We start from the raw sequence: 23,560 nt of genomic DNA on the forward strand, positions 1-23,560 counted from the left end.
CCATTTGTAGTGGATGGAATGGAACAGGGAAATGACCAAGTACGTAAAAGAGGCTAGAGAAGTCTAGGCAAAAGGGGATGCCCTGAAATCAGAGTTCTGTGCTGTTCTACTTGCCACTCTACAACCAGTGTAGATCTCAGGCACAGGGTAGGTGCTCTGTAAATATTCAGCAAGTGAGGGAATGGACATGGGTTCTTTAAAAGATACATAAGGAAGTATGAGGAGTCTTGGTGATTTGGGAATCCATCTTGCTATTCTTCAGAGCCTAGCAATGCCCTGCACTGATGAGAAGTCTCTTGTATTGGTCTTGACCAGGCTGACAGGACATGGACAAAAGCGAAGTAGGATTCCAACCAGGGAATGGCTGGAGATGTGCTGGTTGTCTGAACACAGGGTGACTTCTCAGGTAACATGCATTTTATAAGACAACAAAGCCACAGTGGTATAATGGAAAGAACCATCAAGGGCAAGGTGGTGTAATAGAAAGAAACCATCAAGGGCAACGTGGTGTAATGGAAAGAACCATATTGACCTCAGTTTTTGGTCCTGCCCTTCAAATAAGTATGTGTGTGACACTGAGTCAATAAGGTGCTTTCTACAGCTAATTTTTAGCACAGCTATACATTTCTATGACTCTACATTATCTCTCGAACAAATCTAAGCAAGACCCACAAGGCCAAAATCCTTAGTATGTCTGTTCCTTGAACCTTAGCTATTTCACAAAAATATACCCTAACACCACAGTATACATGGGCAGGGCTCACTTGAGGAGTAGACTGCAGTTTGATTCAAGTCCAAGTTGTTCCAAGTCCGTGATTAGTCTCCTGGGTAGCCCACAGCCTTGGTAGTGTCACTTTCTACAATTCATTATGTAACAACAACAAATTGGTAAATGCTGACAATATAGTTCATCTTTGCATAAATATAGATTGTCCTTATATCTGTTCTGATGGAGAGTAAAGCTCAATGATTCTGCTCATTAATCTTGTTGAGTGGGGGTACAGATGGGCAAAGAGAGGTGGATGCAAGAGCTTGATTTACTTTTACAATGAGAGGTAAAAAAAGAACGAATAGCCTATGGGTCTGTTGTCCAACCAAAAGCATCTGTTAACATTAAAGATCACATACTTCAAGTTACCTTCCAGCAAAAAGGAAACACGGAACTTGAACAAGAAGCCAGATGACCAAAATGTCCCTTAACTTCTTATTGTTTTTTCTTATAATTAGCACCTGTTCATGAAATTGGAGAACATTTCAAATCTGGGTAGCTTAAGAATGAAGCACATAAAATTAAATCCTTCCGGATAAAGTATCACACTATGGTGACTTTGTCTTGGTTATTTTGTTTGCATAACCCACCTTGGGAAAGTAAAGCGGGGGCATATTCTAGGGCTCTAAATCAAATTAACACCTACAAAATGTTGATGCCCAGTTATATGCTGTCAGGCAATTGCCCAAGACTCCAGATAGCAATGTCCATTCATGCCCCTGTAAGAGGTACCTGGATGGAATGACTTATTTTACAACTTCATTTTCAAAGTTGGTTCTCTACATACTTGTATTGCAAGTAATATAAAATTAAAAACATACATGAATCTACATTCTCATAACTTAATCATCCTTTGAGAGAAAATACATCACACTTGGTACTGTATAGTAAGATAGATTGTTCATAGAAAAAAATTGAAATACATTTCTTTTCTGCTAAAATGTGGTGGGAAAAGGACAACCCATGCTTTGTGGAGACAGGTCTGCAGTCCACCTGTTCATTATATTCATATTTTCAGTCCAGGAGTCTCCCTAGTCACACAGAAATGCCACCAGTTGGCCTTAAAACACACTTGCTAGAGAGAGGGGAGGCAAACAGTCCTCCCAAATGATGCTGGAGCCTCAAACAGGCTTATCCATTCATATCTTCTCCACCACATTCTAATTAGGCATCAAACAGTCCCTTTAAATAAGAATGGTTTTAATAAGATATTAACAACTAAGTTTCCCATGGAATAAGAATTTCTAACTTAGGGTATCTCAGCACATATTCCCAGTTACACATGCTCTACACAATTGCTTAAGTGGTAAGCAGCCTGAAAAACTCTCCTCCCTTTACCTCTTTGTGAATCTACAGCAGCCTTTTAAGATTGTTTTGCAAATGCTATATTCAAAAAGAGGTTGTTTTTTTTTTTTCAAGTAAAGTGCATGGATTTCTCAGAAGTTGCTGTATTTTAATAAGTGCCTCTTTAACCCCATAATGAGCAATCCTTATGTTGGTCAGAAGCAAAGCAGTTTTGTTTGCAATTGTAAATCTTGGCTCTCCTAGCCCAAATCTCACAGCCGTCACCCAGGATCTCTGCCCCATATTTCCCTGGAAAATGTCCTAAGTCAAAACAGCAACAACAACAACAACAACAACTTCATCTTTAGAAATAGAGTGCCTTCACAAATATGGGTAAGCCAACAGTTCATTGAATACTATAGGGAGAGAGAGAGAGAACAGGGATGAGACAGCAAAAACATTAAGACTTGTTCTCAGCATTGCTCTCCTCTCACTGGGCAGTGGCTGAAAACACCAGAAAAGTTGCATTAATAAAACTGCATATAGTCTAACACTGCACAGAGTGCTTTGATACAAGTATCCTCTTGCTACTTCATCTTTTCAATACATCTTTGCAAGGTTTGTTTTCAAAAAGACATTACAAGTTGGCAGGCTTCTGCTTATAAAAATCAATGAAATACTTTCCCTTCAACTCTATGAAACCTGCCGTATACCTGAGATTTATTCTTCTCAAATAAATCAAACATAGGCAACGTAACACCCTGGAGTCAACACAGAACACGCCAGGGTGAGTTCAGGCAATGAAAGAACCACTTTTCTGCAAATACATGGTAGAATTGAAGACTGTTTGTAGCTGTCGATAATTTGTAAAAACATTTCCAATGTTCTTTGAACAAAAGATTTTGATTCAGCCAAGATTACAGAAAGGAATCATGACAAAGTCCTAAGTGTACCTTTGTGTGTATTTCATCTGCTCAGCTTTTGCAGGTGACTGTGGTGGTGGTTGCCTGGATATGGAATTCCTTTGCCCTCAAATCTTCACATGCATGAAGTGCAATAAAGAATAAAATGCTGTGTTTATGTTGCACCACTTCTAAGAGGTTTAAAGCGCCGTACGAATGTTACCACATGAATCCCCACAACACCCCTGTGAGGTAGGTAGGTGGAGAGTATTGTCATCCCCACTTTACAGGTGGGAGAAATGAGGCACACAATAGTTAATAAGAGATTTGCTCAAAATCACACAGCTAGTCACTGGCAGGGCTTAGAATAAAATGTATACTGATTAGCACCTAGCACAGTGCTTTGCACATAGTAGGTGTTCGTTTAATATCTGTGGATTTTATTTGACTTATGTCTCAACATACAATATACACACATAAAGTACAAGCAGCCACCGTAAAACATTTTTCTGATGATATCTCTCATTACTTCAAATCCTGGTGGAGGAAGGAGGTTCAAGAATCCATCTCACAATTAAGACCTCAAGGTTGAAGAGGATCATCATAAAAACTATCAGCTGACAACCAGCTCTTACACCTGCTCTACCACACAATATTATTAATAGTTTTCTAATGAAAACAAAAATGGATTTCAGGAACCATGCTGACATTATTTTTTGCCTATTTGTTTTCAATGGAGTCATCTGAATGGTTCTGTGTTTTGTTTGTACAAAAAAGAAATAAGGCTGCTATAGTCCAGTTAGCATGTGAAAACTGTGCCAAGCACGAAGATCTCCTCCCAGCTCGGATGGATTGCTACCTGGGAAAATGGACCGACCCAGGGAGTGGCAGGTCCCAAGGAAGAGGGTCAGTGAGGCTGGACGTCACTTGCACTGTTCGTGGTCTGTATAGTCATCCATGTCCACATCCGAATCAAAGAGTGAGTGTCCAGTAAAATCTGTGTCTGGGGTTCTGGAAAAACTGTTTTCTGCTCCCTCATCTTCAAAGGTCTCTGTCCTTGAGTAAAAGCTAAAATCCAGCAGCGGGGTGTGGGTTTTGCTGCCTTCGCTGCTCTCCTCAGACTCATAGATGGTATTGTCATCATCGTGGTGCCACTCTGGCCAAAATTTCCTCCTTATCCTCTCACAGTACATGGCAAGGTTGATCAGCTCACCTGCAGTGTGGTAGGGAAAGCAAGGATTAGTTCTCAAAGGCAGCAGTCTACCACTTCTATGGTCTGTGTTGCCCCAAAACTCCAATGTTGAAATCCTGACTCCCAATGTGATGGTCTAAGGAAGTGGGGCCTTTAAGAGGTGGTTCGTTCATGAGGCCCAAGCCCTCATTCGTGGTACTAGTACCTCATAACAGAGGCCTGAGAGAGCTGCCTTCCCCCTTTTACCATGTGAGGACACAGCAAGACAGCACTGTGTCCAGGAAGCAGGAAGTGGTCCCTCCCCCAGGCAGGCCCTCGCCAGATCCTGAATGGGCCAGAGTCGTGATCCTGCATTTCCCACCATGATCCTGCATTTCCCAGACTTTTCCAGACTCCACAACTGTGAGAAATACATTCCTCTTGTTTACCAGCAAACAAGTTTATGGCATTTTGCAACAGCGGCCCAAACTATGACATCCAGCCACTAGGCTTTCTGGGAAACTGGAATAATGGGGAAGGTAAACATTACCAGTATTTTTCCATAGAGATACTGTGAAAATATTTAGGTTTTTATGCACATAATAAAAACGGTGAGTGAGAAAAGTTACATTCAGTGAGTGGGCTGAATGAAATGAAGAAGTGAGTCCGATGATGACGAGAAGTGGCAAGGTAGTTTATCCAAAATGGCAGATAAACTACCATCATTTGGCTTTAGGAAGCATTTTATTATTTTATGTTTACATATCAAGAGAGCTAATGCTGTGATTGGTTCATATATAAATTAATTTATATTCCATAAAAATACATCAAACTGTTGGTTGCATTAAGTCAGCCAGAAGTAATCATTTACTCCACAAATTTTCGCAGTGTTGCTGTGGGCTGAGTACCATGCCAAGCAGCTGAAAAAAGTTATGTTAGGACATAAACCTTTCCCCCCAAAAAATCCATAAAATGGATAACTCAGAATTGTCTTTATGGATAAGTGTGCCTGCAAACACACTTAGTATAAGATATTTTTTAATTTTTACATGAAATTGAACAGCGGTACTCAGGATCCGGGTCCCACTCGGTCACTAGATTACTTCTTTTTTATGTGAATCAAAAGAACTCTTGTGTTAAGTCACTATTACTGTCTAGGCATTTGTCTGAAACATGCCACTCTACCTGGCCTTCATTTCCTAATTCCAAATGAAAAAGAAAGAAAGAGGGTGAGTTTCTCCCTGTGATCCAGCAGATGGCAACACTGCTTATAAATATATGATTTGCTACTATCTCTTATAGGACATTATTACTCTAAGAATGTCTTTGGATTTAAGTTATATAAACATTCACTTATTGTGTAAACAATCCATGTTTTAGTGCAGAAAATTAGAAAAAACAGATAAGCAAAAAATAAAAGCATTACCAATAATCCCATTCCCCATAACATTTTCATTTATGTTCTTCCAGAAAGGTACATATTTACATATACATTTACATATATTTACATGTGCTATATAGGATTTACTATATATTCTTTTTCCTATCCTATGTTTTTCCACTTAACAACGTATAATAAAAATCTTTGAATGTCACACTCTGATCACAGTGATAAGTGCACACTATGTTATATGGCTGTACCATAGCTTCAGTTTGTCTTTATGAATCCCCTATCACAGGTCGTTTAGGTTGTTTCCATATTAATGGTTCTGTTGATTATAGTCTGTCACTACTCTATTTTATTTTTCTGTTAAGGAAAATAACATATTCTCATTTTGGAAAATTAGAATTAGTCTGTAGAGACAAACTGTACAAATACATAAAGAAGAAAACAAAAAGTACCCATGATTTCATCGATCCAAGATAATCACAATTAACGTTTTGGTGTAACTTCTTTCAGTATTTTTTCTATTTACCTATTGCCATTATTATTACATATTATCTCCTGTAACATTATTGTAAACATTTTCTCGTGTTAAAATTTTTCAAAACTTGATTGCTGTTTTACTTACATCCCCTGCAAAACATAACAAAGCAAATCCCCCTGCTTCATGGATCCCACGGACATGTACTGGCTCCAGGTCACCATTTCCAGTCTTCTCAAACTATAACAGCTCAACCCCCACTATGTAAAAATCTATTCTCTTCTAGAAGATATCTGTGGACATGCTCAGGAGCCAGAAACTGAGAAGTCAACACCATTGCTCCTTTTGAGGAGATGCAGCATGGAAAACCTTCACTTACTTTCTCCCTCATGGGGACAGTCATGAAACGCCTCACCAGGTATCGCTGCCAATCCCAGGGGACCAAGAATTGAATAAAGATGTGAGGGCAGCAGCAAGAGAAAAAAAAATATCTAATTGGGGAGGTAAAGAGACATCAAAGATGAAATACAGTCACTTCACAGTAGGACCTGGGGACAGCCCTGTTTGACTCAATCAAATCCATTCCTTACTAGCTTTTCCTACAGAAAATCAGAACCTATTCACAAGATCCACAGGATCTATGAATATCACTTCATTGATGGCTTTTCTTTCTACAGGCTTGTTTCTTCACCTTTCTCCAGAAGAGGTGTCTGCTCTGTGATCATGTGACATTAATACCACTTCAGTATGCAATAATAAAAATTGATAATCATAATAGCAGACAGTTACATAGTCCTGACTGTGTGCCAGGCATGTAAAGTGCTTCACTCACCTGTTGAACTCATATTAACCTCGTTAGTCCTCATGCCCTTCACCTCCACTCAACTCTCTACTGATGAGCTGACAGCATGGCCTGGGAATTAATAGTATTGCACTACCTGTCATGGAATATTTTTCTGTAATTATTCTTGAGGTCTCAAGACTTATGAGGAGACAGGTGCCACCCCTTAATGGCAATGAGCTATCATAAAAGAAGTGATCATTCCAACATGTAGTTGAGAAAGGGTTTGCTTTGATGAGCAAGAGCTGGGAGCCCACACACTCCTCAATTCCTGCCCATGATAAAGAGTGAAACAGAGAGTGGACATCTATAGTTGGGTTTTATCTTTTTCTGGCTTTGCCTATCCCTTTCTGTGGCTAGATTCACCATCAGCTGAGCCACTTAACATGCTACTGGACAAAAGAACAGAAAAAGGTGGCAGCAGAAACAGGTTGTGTGGAGTGTCTGTGTGTGTGTGTGTGTGTGTGTGTGTGTGTGTGATAAGCCTGTGTTAATATAAATGCCTATACAGGCAGGGCACACTGGCTCATGCCTGTAATCTCAGCACTCTGGAAGGCCGAAGTGGGCGGATCACCTGAGGCCAGGAGTTCGATACCAGCCTGGCCAACATGGCGAAACCCCATCTCTACTAAAAAATGCAAAAAGTAGCCGGTTGTGGTAGCAGGCGCCTGTGGTCCCAACTACTTGGGAGGCTGAGGCAGGAGAATCACTTGAACCAGGGAGGCAGAGGCTGCAGTGAGCCGAGATCCTGCCACTGCACTCCAGCCTGGGAGATAAGAGTTAGCCTCTATCTCAAAAAAAAAAAAAAAGCCTATACAGAAGACATAAGTTTGCAAAATAATAGAAAAACTGCATTTCTTCAAAGTGTACTCAACAATCGGATAACAGTTTCATCTACTTGACTGGTAAAAAAAAAAAAGTCTGATAACATCCAATGCTGATGAGGATGTAGGATGTGGAGGGTCAGGCATTGTACTACATGGCTGGCAGAGGCATACATTGCTATAACCTGTTTTGGAAAGTAATCTGATGTTATCTATCAAAAATTTAAATGTGCATATCTCTTGGCCCAGGATTTCACTTTTAGTACTCTATTCAACTATAATAAAAGCAGTGGTATGTAAAGATATATGTACATGGATATCAAATGAAGCTTTTTTAAGCAAAAAAAAAGAAGTAAATGATGAAAACAGCCTGAATCTCCATCAATAGGTATTGATGAAATAAATTAAGGTGCATCTATGCTATAGAATATTGTGAAGCTGTTAAAATGATATGATATTCTGTTAAGTGAAAAAAACAAGTTATAGATAATGTGTATAGTATAATTCAATTTAGTTTAAAAACAGTGAAAACAAACAAACTGAAACACCTAGATATGCTATGCAAATCTGTACATGAAAAAGGCACAAAAGGATTTACATTAAATCCTTAATATTGATTATTCTGTGGAAATAATATTGGACATGGATGAGGAGAAGGCCATAAACTTTTTAAACTATACCTTTGTAATTCAACTTACTGTAACCATCATGTATTACTTTTCAAATTTAAAAATCCAATAAAATCAATTGGTAAGAAACAAAGTGATATTCTCAGACAACTTGATAGGATATTTATCAGAAAGCCGAATGCCCGCCTACCCAGAAGATAATCCCAGATAGAATAAAGAACCTTTCTGTTAAAGTTTCTCAAATGGGAATGCCCTCCCTGCTCTTTGAATAAAGTGATGCATTTTATATTCCTGTATTCCTCTAATTTCTCTAATAATCAAAACATTCTGTACAACTTGATGCTGAAAACATTGTCAACCAAACCCAGAATCCAGAACTAACGTTCTCCCAGCTGCCAATCATACAAGGCAGGAATGCGGGTGAGAGAGAAGCATGCCAATGTCTCGCAGCAGCACCTGCCAGCCCTTGGTCACAAACCAGCAAATAACTTGGAAAACATAGGCCAACATCCAAACACACTCATTTGCTCTACAGGTATTTACTCAGCACCTCCCTGTTCCAGATCCATGCTAGGCGCTGACTACACCCTTGGTTGCTCCTTTTAGCATCTGTCATGCAGGCATGGAGGACACTGAGCATATATCCTCTTCAGAAAAGTTCCTAAAATACTTGAATACTGTAATGAAAACACCGCCTTTGCCTTGTCTCCTCGAAGCTAAAAAATATTAATTCACAGATCTCCAAATACAAAAACAGGCCAAGGTCATTTGTTCCAGCCCTTTCCTGAAACCCAAATCTCCTCACGACAACCTCTTCCTGAACACTTCCCTCCAGATGGAGAATAGTAAGAGTGCAGGAGTGAGGAGATATTTACATGCTGGTCAAGGAGATGCAGCATTTTTTCCACTTTTTAATCTATCAAGTATTAAGTAAAAAGGACATTCAAGTAAAATAAATAATTGCTGGTGAAAGTTGCTGAATGAGGTTTTTCCTAGAGCACAGAAGGTTGAGCTCCTCCTAATTCAGAAAATAGCATTAAGGTCTGTGGTTTTGATAGGACTCTGGAGGACATGCAGACACGCTGCAGAGCTCTTGACCCATCATGGCTTCAATTTCACTTTTCTCAGCTTTCTTAAGCTCTCCACATCTGTTTTAAGGAGTGCCCCCATCCACATGCAATTCTCTGATAAGAACCCTGATGAAAATATCAAATCTAACTCCACATTAGGAATGTTGCTAATAATAAAACTGAGATTTTTTCAGTATAAAATGGCAAAAATTTCAAAATAAATTATATTCAACCCTAATCAAGGAGCAAAAATTGGAAGTACTTTCAGACTTTGCTCATGAGAATATAAATTGTATAATCTTTCTAGAAAGCAATTTAGCCATGTAGACCAAGAGCTTATGCCCTTTGAGACAGTAATTACCGAACAAGAAATGTAGCCTAAGGAAATAATCAGAGATGAGCAAGAGTATATATTTATAACAATATTCACTATAGAATATTAGTAAAAGTTATTTAAAACAACCCACAAGTCCAGAAATAGATTAATCACATAAATTACCATATAGCCATAGGATAGGATATTATGCAACTATTAAAAATACCATTTTGGGCCGGGCGCGGTGGCTCACGCTTGTAATCCCAGCACTTTGGGAGGCCGAGGCGGGCGGATCACGAGGTCAGGAGATCGAGACCATCCTGGCTAACACGGTGAAACCCCGTCTCTACTAAAAATACAAAAAATTAGCCGGGCGTGGTAGCGGGCGCCTGTAGTCCCAGCTACTCGGGTGGCTGAGGCAGGAGAATGGCGTGAACCCGGGAGGCGGAGCTTGCAGTGAGCCGAGATCGCGCCACTGCACTCCGGCCTGGGCGACAGAGCGAGACTCCGTCTCAAAAAAAAAAAAAAAAAAATACCATTTTGAAGAATATTTCATGACAAGGGAAATGGCCAAAATACAGTTAATTTTAAAACTTTAGGTTATAATTGTATCAACATTATGATCCCAGCTTAAAATATATATATATACATACTTACACTTGATAAAAGATTACATACATACCACAATATCAGCAATTGTTCTCTGTGAAAGATGGTGTCACAAGTTATTTTTTATTCTTTTAAAACTTTTCTATCTTTTCTAAATTTTCTTCAGTAAGCAAATTATTATTCATATTTATATGTCTATCTAGATAGACATATGCACACATATGTATATTCAAAGCCTGTCCTCCTGCTCATCTAACTGAAGGAAAATTTCATACTATTCTACATGGTTCCAGAAGTAGCTTGTGTGGCTTTATAAATAATATGTTGGACCAAAAAACTAATATTCATCCAAACACACTCACAATGAGGCAAGGCCAGTGGTGCTTCTGCCGTTCCAAAGCTAAAGCAGAAAACTGCCTGAATCCGAGCCACTTACATGCCTGGGTTTCACCCAGTTCTAAAATCTCCAGGCTACTTGTTTCTACTTAACCCTTCTCATGTTACTTCTTGAGAAAGTCTCTACCACAGAGACAGCAAAGGCAGGGACAGAAGTTGAGAGCAAATTACAGCAGTAGTAGTTTGGCTGCATGTTATCAGCTCCCCTCCAAAGATTTAGAAGGGGTATGGAACTAATACCTAAAATGGGATTTAGAGATCCCTGTGGACTTTAATAATTCATGCTACACCAGCACCCAGGGAAAGCTGGAAGCTACTTTAAGAATCAAAGTACATACAACAATGTGCCAAAAGCCCCGTGCAGATGATGGTGTCAGATTCCCCAGATGTGCATGAGGCCCAAAATCAATCCTCCAAAAGGCTGATCATTTCTTTTAAAAGAACACTAAATGCCTCAAGTCCTTTCAGGAAGTAATAGAGAAAAGGGCCAAATCACAACAAAAAATGCATTATTTCTGAAAGAAAAAATTCTGTAGAGTCTGTGAGTTCTACTGATAATGGGGTCCCTAAATACTTCAGACTAAGTAACAGATGACCACAACAGTGTGTGTGTGCACATTTGTATGTGTATGTACACACATGTGTGTATGTAGGGATGTGTTTGGGTAGAAGTGTAGGTATATCTGTACAAGTGAGTGTGTGGGGGGGTTGTATAGAGCATGTGAGTAGATGTGAGTGTATATACATGTGGGTGTGTAAGGGTGGTATGGTAGGAGGATGGAGGGAATAAAGTAGGAAATAATAGGAACAGAGAATGGATATAAAACACAGCCCTAAATGAACTAAAAGGAATCAACATCTTTTAGACGACTATGGAAAATGTGATTAAATTAAAGGGAAACTAATATTTTAAATGCCACAAACCTCACCAATGTGATAACATATTTAGTTTAGAGAAGTTCCAATGTATTGCAAAACAAGGAACAGCCTCATAATGACCATTTAGGAAATTAAATGACAGTCCATACTATCCCTAGTCCCACTCAGCTGAACTTCCAGAAAACCTTCGATCAATGCCTGACCCATTCCAACGAAGTCTGATAATGTATCTGGAGCTCTGTCCCCACCAATAAGAGGATCTGGAGAGTGAGAGCTGCTGGCGTCAGCCTGGTCTAACCTCCTGGGCATGCACATGAATCGACACACACACACACATACACACACACACACACACACACACACACACACACAGAGCTACAGGCTCCACCACTTCCCTACCCATCTACATGACCACCACACATGACTGCTTGCCTGTCTCAGTTTCTTGTATGATTCTGCCTTGCTTGGTTCCATCCATCCATCCATTCACCCATCCATCTGTCCATCCATTTATCCATCCATCCATTGACCCATCCAGCTATCCATCCGACATTTATTAAGAGCATTCTATGTGCTATTCTACTGGTCTCTCATCTACATACCCAGCCTGCTCAGTTGGGCATAAACATTTTGATTAATTCTTGTCAACCCTCCTCCCCAAACCTAAATATTGAACTTTGATCCCCACATCCCTGGCCCCCAGGCACTTGCTTAGGTACTGCCTCAAACAGTTCCCATGCAACTATGCAGGGGAAGCCTCTCCCAGAGGCCCTGGCTGCCACATACAGATGCTCCTCGACTTACGTGGGGATACATCTCCATAAACCCATTGAAAGCTAAAAATATCATAAGTCAGCTGGGCACAGTGGTTCATACCTGTTATCTCAGCTACTTGGGAGACTGAGGTAGGAGGATCACTTGAGGCCAGGATGTCAAGACCAGCCTGGGCAACACAGGAAGACCTCATTTATTAAAAAAAAAATTTTTTTTAATTAGCTGGACATGATGTCTCACTCATGAAGTCCCAGCTACTCAGTAGGTTGAGACAGGAGGATTACTTGAACCCAGGAGTTTGAGATTACAGTAAGCCATAATCATGCCACTTCACTCTAGCCTAGGCAACAGAGCAAGACCCCATTAAAATATATATGTATATGTAAATGTACATATGTATATGTGTGTGTGTGTGTGTGTGTGTGTGTGTGTGTATATATATATATAGTCCAAAATGCATTTAACACCTCTAACCTGCCAAACATCATACATTAGTTTAGCTTACCTTAAACGTGCTCAGAACACTTACATTAACCTACAGTAAGGCAAAATCATCTGGCAACACAGCACACTATACAGTATCAGTTGTTTACCCTCATGATTATATGGCTGATTGGGAACTGTGGCTCAGTGCCACCACTCGGCACCAGAAGAGAGTACTGCACCACACAAATGGACAGCCCAGGAAGAGATCAAAATTCAAAGTATAGTTTCTACTGAACAAGTATTGTTTTTCACAACCTCAAAGTTGAACAATCATAAGTCAAACAATGATAAGTCAGGAACCATCTGTATATCCCACCACCCTACCCCACCACACACACACACACACACACACACACACACACACACACACACCCCCAAGATCTGGTCCCTGGCACATCAATCCAAGGTGAGCTATCTTTCCGTATGCCATTTCCACCATGAATTTTACTTCTGGCTACAACCCCACACCCACCCCACACATATATGTTCATCCCCTAGCACTGGTTCTATGTATCCTTGCTCCTTAGCTTCCCCTCTCATATCTCTTGTAATTCTGATAGGCCTCACATCCAAGGTACACATTACACAAAAAAAGTACTAAGATTGTGTTTCTTTGGTCAAAATTAACATAAATAATACTTTGGGCGGCCAGGCGTGGTGGCTCATGCCTGTAATCCTAGCTCTTTGGGAGGCCGAGGTGGGCAGATCACTTGAGGTTAGGCATTCAAGACCAGCCTGACCGACATGGCAAAACCCCGTCTCTACTAAAAATACCAAAATTAGCCGGGCATGGTGGTGCACACCTGTAATCCCAGCTACTCAGGAGGCTGAGGCAGGAGAATCTCTAGAACCCGGGAGGTGGAGGTTGTAGTGAGCCAAGATTGCACCACTGCACTCCAGCCTAGGTGACAGAGCAAGACCCTGTCTCAAAAATAAAAAATAATAATAATAATAATACTTCGGAAAGCACTAGACTCACAAAGTATTTGTTGACATTTTCATTTTCCCAGTCTTGAACTTTTTAGCTCTACTAGTTTTGTTTTGTTTTTTTAATTTAAGACGGAGTCTTGCTCTGTCGCCCAGGCTGGAGTGCAGTGGCACAATCTTGGCTCACTGCAACCTCCGCCTCCTGTGTTCAAGAGATTCTCCTGCCTCAGCCTCCTGAGTAGCCAGGATTACAGGTGCATGCCACCATGCCCAGGTAATTTTTCTATTTTTAGTAGAGATGGGGTTTTGCCATGTTGGCCAGGCTGGTCTCGAACTCCTGACTTTGTGATCCACCCGCCTTGGCCTCCCAAAGTGCTGGGATTACAGGCGTGAGCCACTGCATCCGGCTGCTCTGCTACTCTTAGTGAATGATCTATAGCCACTCTGTTAGAACAGGAGGAAAGAGTGGCTTGAATGCAAATGGCACAGAATCCTATGTACTTATAGTTACATGTGCAACATCGAAAAACAGTTTAGACTCAGAGCATCTGAAACAGCCAGTGAGTTCATCAGCGTCAGCCCACCGTAGTTGATGTAGCTGGATATACCAGAAAGTGGGGAGCCCCCATTGCCCAAAGGAAATTAAGGAAGACCAGCAAAGCAAGGGCACTAGGTGGAATTCAAGCCCTATTTCAGCAACAAATCTTAAGTCCCACTATGTAAGCAGATGGAAGAAAAGCGCTAGCATAAAAACATCACAGGACCTATGTCAGCACTGCTAAGAACATAGTCTGGGCAAGACAGCAGGTGAGAAGCCCAGTCTCTCTTCCACCCCAAAGTATCCTGAGTACAGAGAACCAACCCTAGCCCTGTACACCATGCCTGGTGTCTCCATAAAGCACACCCAAGACGAAAGCATTGGTCTAGAATTCTCCACTGTGCTACCCCACTGCCCACCCAGCCCCAGTAAGCCCCAAAACCTGAAGAAGAGTGTAGGGCTTGCCTTTGATCAGCCGTTCGGGTCTTGTCCCTGGTAAGGTCCACATTGCCTGTGCCAAGTGTCCAAAGACAGTGGCGTCAAGAGTGGAAAGCTTGGGCCCCATGATGTACTTCTTATCACCTGCAGTAAATAAAGCAGAGAAGTCAATGGGCTGGCCCACACTGCCCCACATCATCACAATGGCATTTAGCACATTCTATTACATATTCCTTTACTGATACCAAAAAGCTTTGCAGAGTCGAAATACATGCACACCCTTTTGCTTAAAAAAAATAGAACAAAAGTAAAATGAATTAAGCAATCATGTGATACATCAACCCATAGAACAGCAACACAGGGAACATACCAAAATAAGCAGATGAGGGAGGGCATTCATGGAAAAAAGGGAGAACTGATCACCACCAGACCTCTGGGAACCTTCTTGTCTCAAACTCAAGTAAAGCCTGTGATGCTTAAGAACACCTGGAAGTTTGCTTAAATCATCTCAAAAGTAACCCAAAGCAAGCAAAGCCAACATTAGCACTTACATTATTAATTTAAATACATTTCCCCAGGAAAAACAAGAAGCCTAAGCTCCTTAAGAGGTTTGGAGGTGAGGTTTCCCATGACGCTACATGGTCCTGGCAAAGTTCTCACCTCTGAGGATCAGCTTCCACGGAAAACAGTAAGTAAAGAGTAGCTATGAGGTCACAGGGTCAGCCCTGGCATCACGATCCCATGAAAGGATGTTTCACACTACTGCTCCCATCTCTCCATTTCACACTACTGACTTCATCCAGGCCTTGTCACCGGACTATCACACTTGACCTATTAAAACTGACCCAAGTCATCTCCCAGGCTACTGTTAGACACTACTGCATATGGAGGGAGCACTAGGGGAGATGGAGCTGCCTAGCTCACATCCTGGCATCACCGTTATTCACTGTGGGAATCTGATCATCACGTAACCTCTACAGCCTCAGTTTTCCCATCTGGAAATGGGGATGAAACTAAGAGTTTCTATTTCTTTGGGCTATTGTGAGGATGAAATGACATAATGTACATTAGCACTCATGACAGCCCCTCCCTTTCTCCAGTCCTTTCCACATCCCACCTGACACTATCAACTTCCTAAGACTTTTTTTTGAGACAGTCTCACTCTATTGCCCAGGCTGGAGTGCAGTGGCATTATCTCGGCTCACTGCAAGCTCCACCTCCCAGGTTCAAGTGAGTCTCCTGCCTCAGTCTCCCAAGTAGCTGGGATCACAGGCAGCCACGACCACGCCTGGCTAATTTTTGTATTTTTAGTAGAGACAGGGTTTCGCCATGTTGGCCATGCTGATCTTGAACTCCTGACCTCAAGTGATCTGCCCACCTTGGCCTCCCAAAGTGCTGGGATTACAGGCATGAGCCACTGCGCCCGGCCCTAAGACACTCTTTTAATCATGTCACTCCCTTTCAAACACCTTCCATGGCTTTTGAAATGAGTTATAAAATGAAGTCCAAACTCAACTTAGAACTTAAAGTGCATTATACATTGCCTCCAACCCATGTTCCAGCTGTATCCTTCATTCCTCCCTTATCCTAGCAAACCTGGGGACCACCCCCATTCCCCAGCACAATTTATGCCTCCAACTGCTACACCTTTGCTCATGCTGTGCACCCTCTCTCTGCCCCCACAACTTATATGTGCTCACCACTTCTCTCGAATCAATTCTATCCATCCGTCAAGGTCCAGCTCCAGCCTGCTTTCAAAGCTTTCTGGTGGCAACAGGAGCTTTCAGTTCATACAGTCCTGTGTTTACATCTCCCTTTTGCACACACAACCTTATAGGACTTTAAAGCATTTAATGCCTATTAACCTTCTGAACTATAAAATGAGATGAATAACTGAGGTGACTTGAGCAGAGCACACAGCAGATATATCCTGCCTCTTGTCTCTCAGGCTTCTTGAGTGACATTTTTCCCATAATGCTCTATACACAGTGTGTGTGTGTGTGTTTGTGTGTGTGTGTCTGTGTGTGTGTGTTTGTGTGTGTGTGTGTGTGTGCATTTTATCTTTCCAGCTAAATTGTTAGCTCTTTGAAAGTAAGGGTCAATTCTTGCTTTTATTTAGCAAACCCTTATACCACGTTTACTACATGCCTGGCCTGGTTCTACATGCTGTACTCTAGGAATATCTACCCCTTTCACCGTTCTTGAGTGACAAGCTGAGGAAACTGAGTATCTGATGACAATGCACAGGAAAGACAGGAGGGGGAAATGGCTGGAGGTGGGAACACAAGGTAACAACTGTTACAGCACAAATGAAGCAGAAAGTGATTTTTAAAAATCATTTCCTCTATATATGCCATAGAGATCAAGAAATACCCTACAGTAGGGCAATATGCTGAACCTAACCAAATTGCCTTTTCTGGCAAGGACAATCAAGTCATTCACATTAGAGTTCTTAGCTATTTCCTATTGTCAACCAACTTCTCCATCATTTGAGTCTTACACCATTATCCAAACACTGGGGGGAATCCAGAGAAAGTACCAACCGGACAGAAATAATAACGAAAAATCAGATACCATAAGAAGCAAATCCTAAGGTGTTACACCTGAGGGTGCATCCCACTGGCGCCATGCCTCCACCGCACCCCTGCTGGCATTAAGTGAATGCAGGCAGGCAGAGGGAAACTGCACAGGAGCTCTCCTGCCATCCTGCTAGGGCAGGAGGGGGTGTTGGCCAGGTGGCCAAACAGTCCTCCCTGTGGGATTGTACCAGGCTCAACCCATTCAAAGTCCAAACACAGGTCTACCCACACACTGGAAGCCATGAGAGGGCTTCAGGACCACTGTGAGAAGGGCTACTCACAGCCTCAGAGAGAAGAAAACAGGATTTTTGTTGTGTGTGTGTGTTTTTTTAAGAGCAACAATGGCTTCATGGTCAAAAAAAGAGGGGGAGGGGGAGAAAGAAAATGGTGCTGTCCTTGAATTACTCAAAAGGACTCTAAGGGAAATGCCAGAGTCAAGTCCATAAATTTTGAAGTCTTGTAGAATCCAAAGATTGAAGGCAAAATGTAAAACATAAATATGAATAAAAATTTGGAAAACCTAGAAATAGAACACACAGGACTTTGACATAAAGAAAAAATGATTAAAAAAATCATTTGAACCCACACATCAAATAGCACATATAATGGCTGGCCAAAATTCGCCATCTGGCTTCGAAATGTTAAAACTGGAAGGACATTGAGTTAGTGACTAAGGAACAAGGTTGAGAATGCTACCAGGTCTCCTGACTTCTGGCCGATGCTCTCGGTCTCCACAATGTGCCACATGGATCTCCATCTCAGAGATAAAGACCATATGGAAGAGCAGGAGGGCTGAGCTGTGAAAGTTTGCAAAAGGATGATTTTGTCAGGAAGGAACACAGAACGCAAAAGGGAAAAGAGAACAGAAATCAGGTGTTTTCAAAGGTGCCTGCAAAAATATAGGTGGAATTTAGTATCTGTGGAAAATGCTGAGTGGCAGATCTAAAATTATATATGTGTACACACATACAGGACAGTTATGAATGTAAAGAATATAAAAATATCCCATCATTCAAAAGTCCTCATAATACCTGATGGCAGAAAGCCTTTTTAAATTTTTATTTTAAAATAATTTTAGATTTACAGAAATGTTGCAAAAATAGCACAGTGCGTCTGTGTGGGTGTTTCTGGATGAGATTAGCATGTGAATTAGTGGACTGAGTAAAGCAGATTGTCCTCCCTAAGGTGGGTGGGCCTCATCCAATCAGTTGAAGGCCTGAATAGAACAAAAAGGCTGACCCCTCACCTGAGTAAGGACGACAGATTTCCTTCTGCCTAACTGCCTTCAAACTGGGACACTGGTCCCTCCTAGGTCTCCAGCTTGCCAGCTCATCCTGCAGATCTTGGGACTTGTCAGCTTCCATAATTGTGTGAGCCAACTCCATATAATAAATCCTAATGGTTCGGTTTCTCTGAAGAATCCTGACTAATACACCTTCGCAGGGCATCGTATCAGGGAGCATATAATGTCCTATATCTTATGACTGTGATATTAACTGTAACCATGTGGTAAAGGTGGTATCTGCTAGATTTTTCACTATAAAGTTAAGATTTATTCCTTTATAACTAATAATCTTGACAGAGACACTTTGAGACTTTATAAATATCCTGTTTCTCCTCAAACTTTGGCCTGCTAATTTTAGTGTCCATTGGTGGATGTTATCTGAAGCAAATATTACTGTAGTGTTTGCTTCATTGTGAGTTTCAATTTCTCTCATTCTTTGTATTGATTAGCATTCTACTGTCCTTTCTTTCCCATTTCCTAATGTATTCAATTATTTATTTATGTAAGTATGCACTAATGGATATTTATTTTATTCTATAGGTTATAATCCAATACTCTCATTATTTTGTTGCTCAAATTGTTCCAGCTTTGGCCTTTGGGAGCTTGGCAAAAAAAACATTTTTAAAAGGAAATCAAATAAGAGTTGACTCTGCTTAGAGACAAAGAGGCCAAGTTAAAGGCTTCGGACTGCAGCACTCTTGGGGTTTGCAAAGTAGCCCCGGATCTCACGACCAGGGGGTTTTGGCAAAAGCAGAACACTCAGGACACTTGTGAAGGGCACTGAGGGAGGAGACTTGGGTGGTGAGGCACTGTGAGCTTCATTTTTGGCAGGTGAACCATCTGGTGACTTCCATAGGATGGACAGAAGCAGCTGAGGGATATGTGGGCACCTGTAACTCCCCTGCCAGCCTCCAAGCTCAGAATGTGAACTGTGAACCATCAGTGAGGGAAAATGAAGGTTGAAAACATCGAAGCCCTGGGTGTGAAGGGACCTAGGGTACATCAGACCTTCTAAAGTATGCTCCACCTGAGGCCAGCTTCTAAGCACCCAGAACACCTCCCCAAGGGTGCAGAGCCCTCCTGACGATGAGGGTGAGTCCACATCCTGATAGTAGCAAAGTGACTTCAGGTGCCCGCAGTGACCCGACAGACCTCATGGCTTGGTCTTCAAGTGGCAATCAGAGAGCACAGACCAGGGATAAAATACAAGGACAGTGACCATGCAGCCAGAGGGAGGAGCCATGTGGATCTGGAGAAGGAGAGCCCATAGGGGGAGTAGCAGGGGCTGGTTCTACTGTGGGGCTGGAGAATGACAGTTGGCCCTGGATATCTGTAAAATTTCATATGACCTCTCCTGGGTGGTTTAGGCAGCTCCTCTTTGTGAGGAAGGCCATATTGTAGATGAAGGAACAACTGGGGCACCCAAGGATGACCAAAAACTGAGTGGAAGTACTAAACCATGAATAACAAGAATGTTAAGGGGTCCTGATGGATATCAGCTCTCTTACCCAGACTTGAGTTCACTGTGATTGGACTTTGTCATGGATCATCAGTTATAAGCCTTTAGTGAACTTGATTAACCCAAGGCTGCTTATCCTGACTGCCAAGCTTGACCAGCCCTTCCCACATTGTCTTCCACTTCTGTCATGGGCAGCCACAGAGGGTTGACCAGGAGATAAGGGACACAGCAAAGACAAGAGTATGTGGAGGAGGACTGAGCATGTAGACTAGGTCCCTCACCCCCACTGAGTACTAACTGAGCGGATGGCTGGATGAGCAGAGCAGGGAGAACAACAGAGGACAAAGACGCACAGTTGTCCAGGGAGAATGGAAGCAATATTGAGTCTGAGAAGAATGGCCAGAATCCAGGCCTGAAGACTTAGGCCAAATTGAGGGAAAAAGCAAGCTGCAAAGCTGAAGTGAGCTGAACTTGATGAGCAAGGGAGCCAAGAGAATAGGAGGGGACAAGCAGAGAGCCACATGCCCCTGAAAGTTCCAGTGGGGGAGGGAGTGCCCTACGCAGCATAACTGAGGAAGTGCTCACAATCCTGGGCTGTTTGCTCACTGCCTGGCTCTGAGCCGCCCCCTTGGGGAGGATGTATGAGAGCTGACAGTGTGTGACACTCTCCAGACCTGGGCAGGACAAACCGAGCTCTACCTCCTATGAATGGTCTACTTCAGTCAAACATGCAGGTGCTCATCCTATCCTCCCTGCCCCAAATAACTCCGGCTATCTAAGCCTGACCTTTCCGTTAGGACTCAGACCAAGTCCTACCTCCTCCACTGCATGAAGGCTTCCCACACGGTCCCAGTCTACTGGAACCTCTCATTGTCCACGCCTCTGCTAAATCCCAGAGCGGCGAATTGCTTAGAGCGAGGCTACTGAGAGAGTAGTCTAGCAGCACCAGCAGCACCTGAGTGTTAGTTAGAAATTCTTAGATCCCATCACTGAATCAGAATACTTGGGAATGGGACTAGAGAACCTGTGTTTAACAAGTTTTTGGGTCAGGGTTTCTCAAACTTTAGAGGTATTAAAATCACCAGGATAGTCTGCAGTTCTTGGACCAGACTGTGAATAGCACTGTTCCAGGTGATTCTTGTGCACACTGAAGCTTAAGAAGTACTGGGCTAGAGTATATCATTGGTCTTAAACTTGAGCATGTAGCATAATCACCTGGAAGGCTTTTTTTTTTCTTTTTTAGTAGAGATGAGACCTCGTTATGTTCCCCAGGATGGTTTTGAACTCCTGGGCTCAAGTGATCCTGCCGCCTTGTCCTCCAAAGTGCTGGGATTCCAGGCATACAGCACCACACCTGGCCTTGAAGGCTTTTTAAAAACACTAACTTAAGTCCCTGATCCCAGGAGTTTCTGATTCAGTAGGTACAGAGTGAGATCCAAGAATCTGCATTTCTAACAAGAGCCCAAGTAATGCTGATACTGCTGCTCCAGGGACCACACTTTGAGAACCACTGGTCTAGCTCACACATTAGGTAAATCACACAGCCATCTTGCAGTCTTACCTACGTGTAGGCCCTATCTCCTCAAATAATTTTTAAGCACCTTGAGGGCAAGTAAACTTCTATTTTACTTTTCTGTCCATCTGGTACCTATCACATAGGAACCATCAATTAAGGTTATGATAGCCTTAATTATGTTTGATCTCTGTCCTTTCTCAAAATGGAGAGCTATAATAGTGATTAAAAAGTATAATAATGTGAAAGCATTTTGCAAGCTAGGAGGTGCTATTCTAACATAAGGAATTCTTTTATACTCATTTCCAACAATCAAAACAAGTAATGTGGACAGAACCAGTTCAACCTCTCTCCAAGCGCAGGAATCCCTTCTCACACTTTCCTACCAGATACTCCCCATCCCCAACCCCAACCCTGCTGAAACTTCTCTCCCATAATTTACTGGGTAGGGCAGACTATTCTGTGGTTAGATGGTTCCTTATACTGAAACAAAATGGTCTCCTTAGAACTTCCACCATGCATCTCAGTTCTTTCCTCTGGAATTCACACAAAAAAATTATGGCCATATTTATTCTACCACAGCACCCATTCCTAGTCTCCACTAACATACTTCTAAGGAAAAACTGATCACCTGTTTTCATATATATCATTATGAGATGGTGGACAGAAAGTTTATTTCAGACCACTGGAAACACTACAGAAATGAACTTCTGAATCTCATCTCCTTCCTCCCTAATTCTTTTCCCACTTCCCACTGGTCACTGTCAGCTCCACTTCCACAATTTAGCTAAATTTCCAAACTCTATAAGTGACAAAAGAGACAAGACTGGCTGTGCTATAAAATATAAGTTCAAGGGAGAAACTAAACAGAATAATCAAAAGATTTTCCAAGACTCATTTCCCTATGAGTCTAAGACATAAAGTACAATTGTGTGTTTTACATAGGGCTCCCTATACCTGAGCACTCATGTGATTTATAAGCAGGCAATTATAGTAAAATCAATGTGGACATTATTCATACTTCTAATTGTCCCTCTCTCACCTTTCATTAACTGGAAATTGAAGAAAAATTAAGAAACAAAGATTTTGAGTGCTTTTCCCAATGAAACAGGAGGTCACGGTAATCTCACTATCCAAGCATCAAAGAGCACACGCTTAAATGCACACACTTAAAACTTTTTTTCTGCAAGTGAATCTCCCAGAGGGCAAAGCTACAGGAAAAATAAAATCTACTTCCTATTCTCTTACACTCCTGATCAGACCCCACTTTGTCAGAAATAATATATAAGACAAGCCACTTCCTTCACAAAGCCCTTGTTTTCATACTACAAGCATACTCTAAAATCACTATATAGATTGTGATTAGCTCACGATCGCCAATTAGCTCACATTCTGGGAAAAAATAAAGGTGGGTGGAGAAAATACCAGAAGAAGCTCCTTAATTTAATCCCTCTTCAGATTTCATTCTAGAAAGCAACTAGATACTCCTTTAATTTTTAGTAAGATTTTCTGAAAGAACACACAAAAATTTATCTCTTTCCGGCTCATATGAACTATCTCGACACCTTCCTCACTGGCCACCAATACCACCATCACTCTGTCTCTTTGCTGATGTCCCAGCTCTTATAATTCCTTATGGATGAAAGCAGGAAGGACATAAATCCCCGACTCTAAGCAAAGGGTTGTGTATACTCCTCTGTACTTTGGTCCTCTATTAATGTGTCTGAACACCTTCTGAACTCTGGACACTCAGAGAATCCATGGGCATACTTTATAATTTTAGGAAACTTGGATGAAAGATTTGCACCAGTGTGGAAAGACTTTACACATCTAAATTAGGAAAGTATTCCTCAGGATGAGGCAAATGCCTACTCAGGCTCACTTACAATTTAGCATCACTAAACAGCTCCCGGAAGTCTTAAAGATCGACAGCTAACATCTCCAACAAAGATATCAGTTTTACCAACTCACTGATGATCAGCCTTCCTGGTTCTCTCCCTTCTTGA

General features: G+C 41.7%; 1 protein-coding gene across 4 annotated transcripts in view; it reads right to left on the bottom strand.

Annotated features, from left to right (window-relative positions):
* Positions 1 to 3,374: 3,374 nt before the first annotated feature.
* FAXC (failed axon connections homolog, metaxin like GST domain containing) overlaps positions 3,375 to 23,560 on the bottom strand; it is a 70,002-nt gene continuing 49,816 nt past the window's right edge. For all 4 annotated transcript variants that reach the window (XM_016956031.3, XM_024357333.3, XM_016956030.3 and 1 more), the window contains 2 exons: positions 14,746 to 14,862; positions 3,375 to 4,168 (listed from right to left, as the gene is read on the bottom strand). In XM_016956031.3, the coding sequence (XP_016811520.1) occupies positions 3,879 to 4,168; positions 14,746 to 14,862 (407 nt within the window). In that variant the 3' untranslated portion in view covers positions 3,375 to 3,878. The remainder of the gene's footprint in view (positions 4,169 to 14,745; positions 14,863 to 23,560) is intronic.

The sequence above is a fragment of the Pan troglodytes genome, chromosome 5 (assembly GCF_028858775.2).
Source record: "Pan troglodytes isolate AG18354 chromosome 5, NHGRI_mPanTro3-v2.0_pri, whole genome shotgun sequence".
Taxonomy (NCBI): domain Eukaryota; kingdom Metazoa; phylum Chordata; class Mammalia; order Primates; family Hominidae; genus Pan; species Pan troglodytes.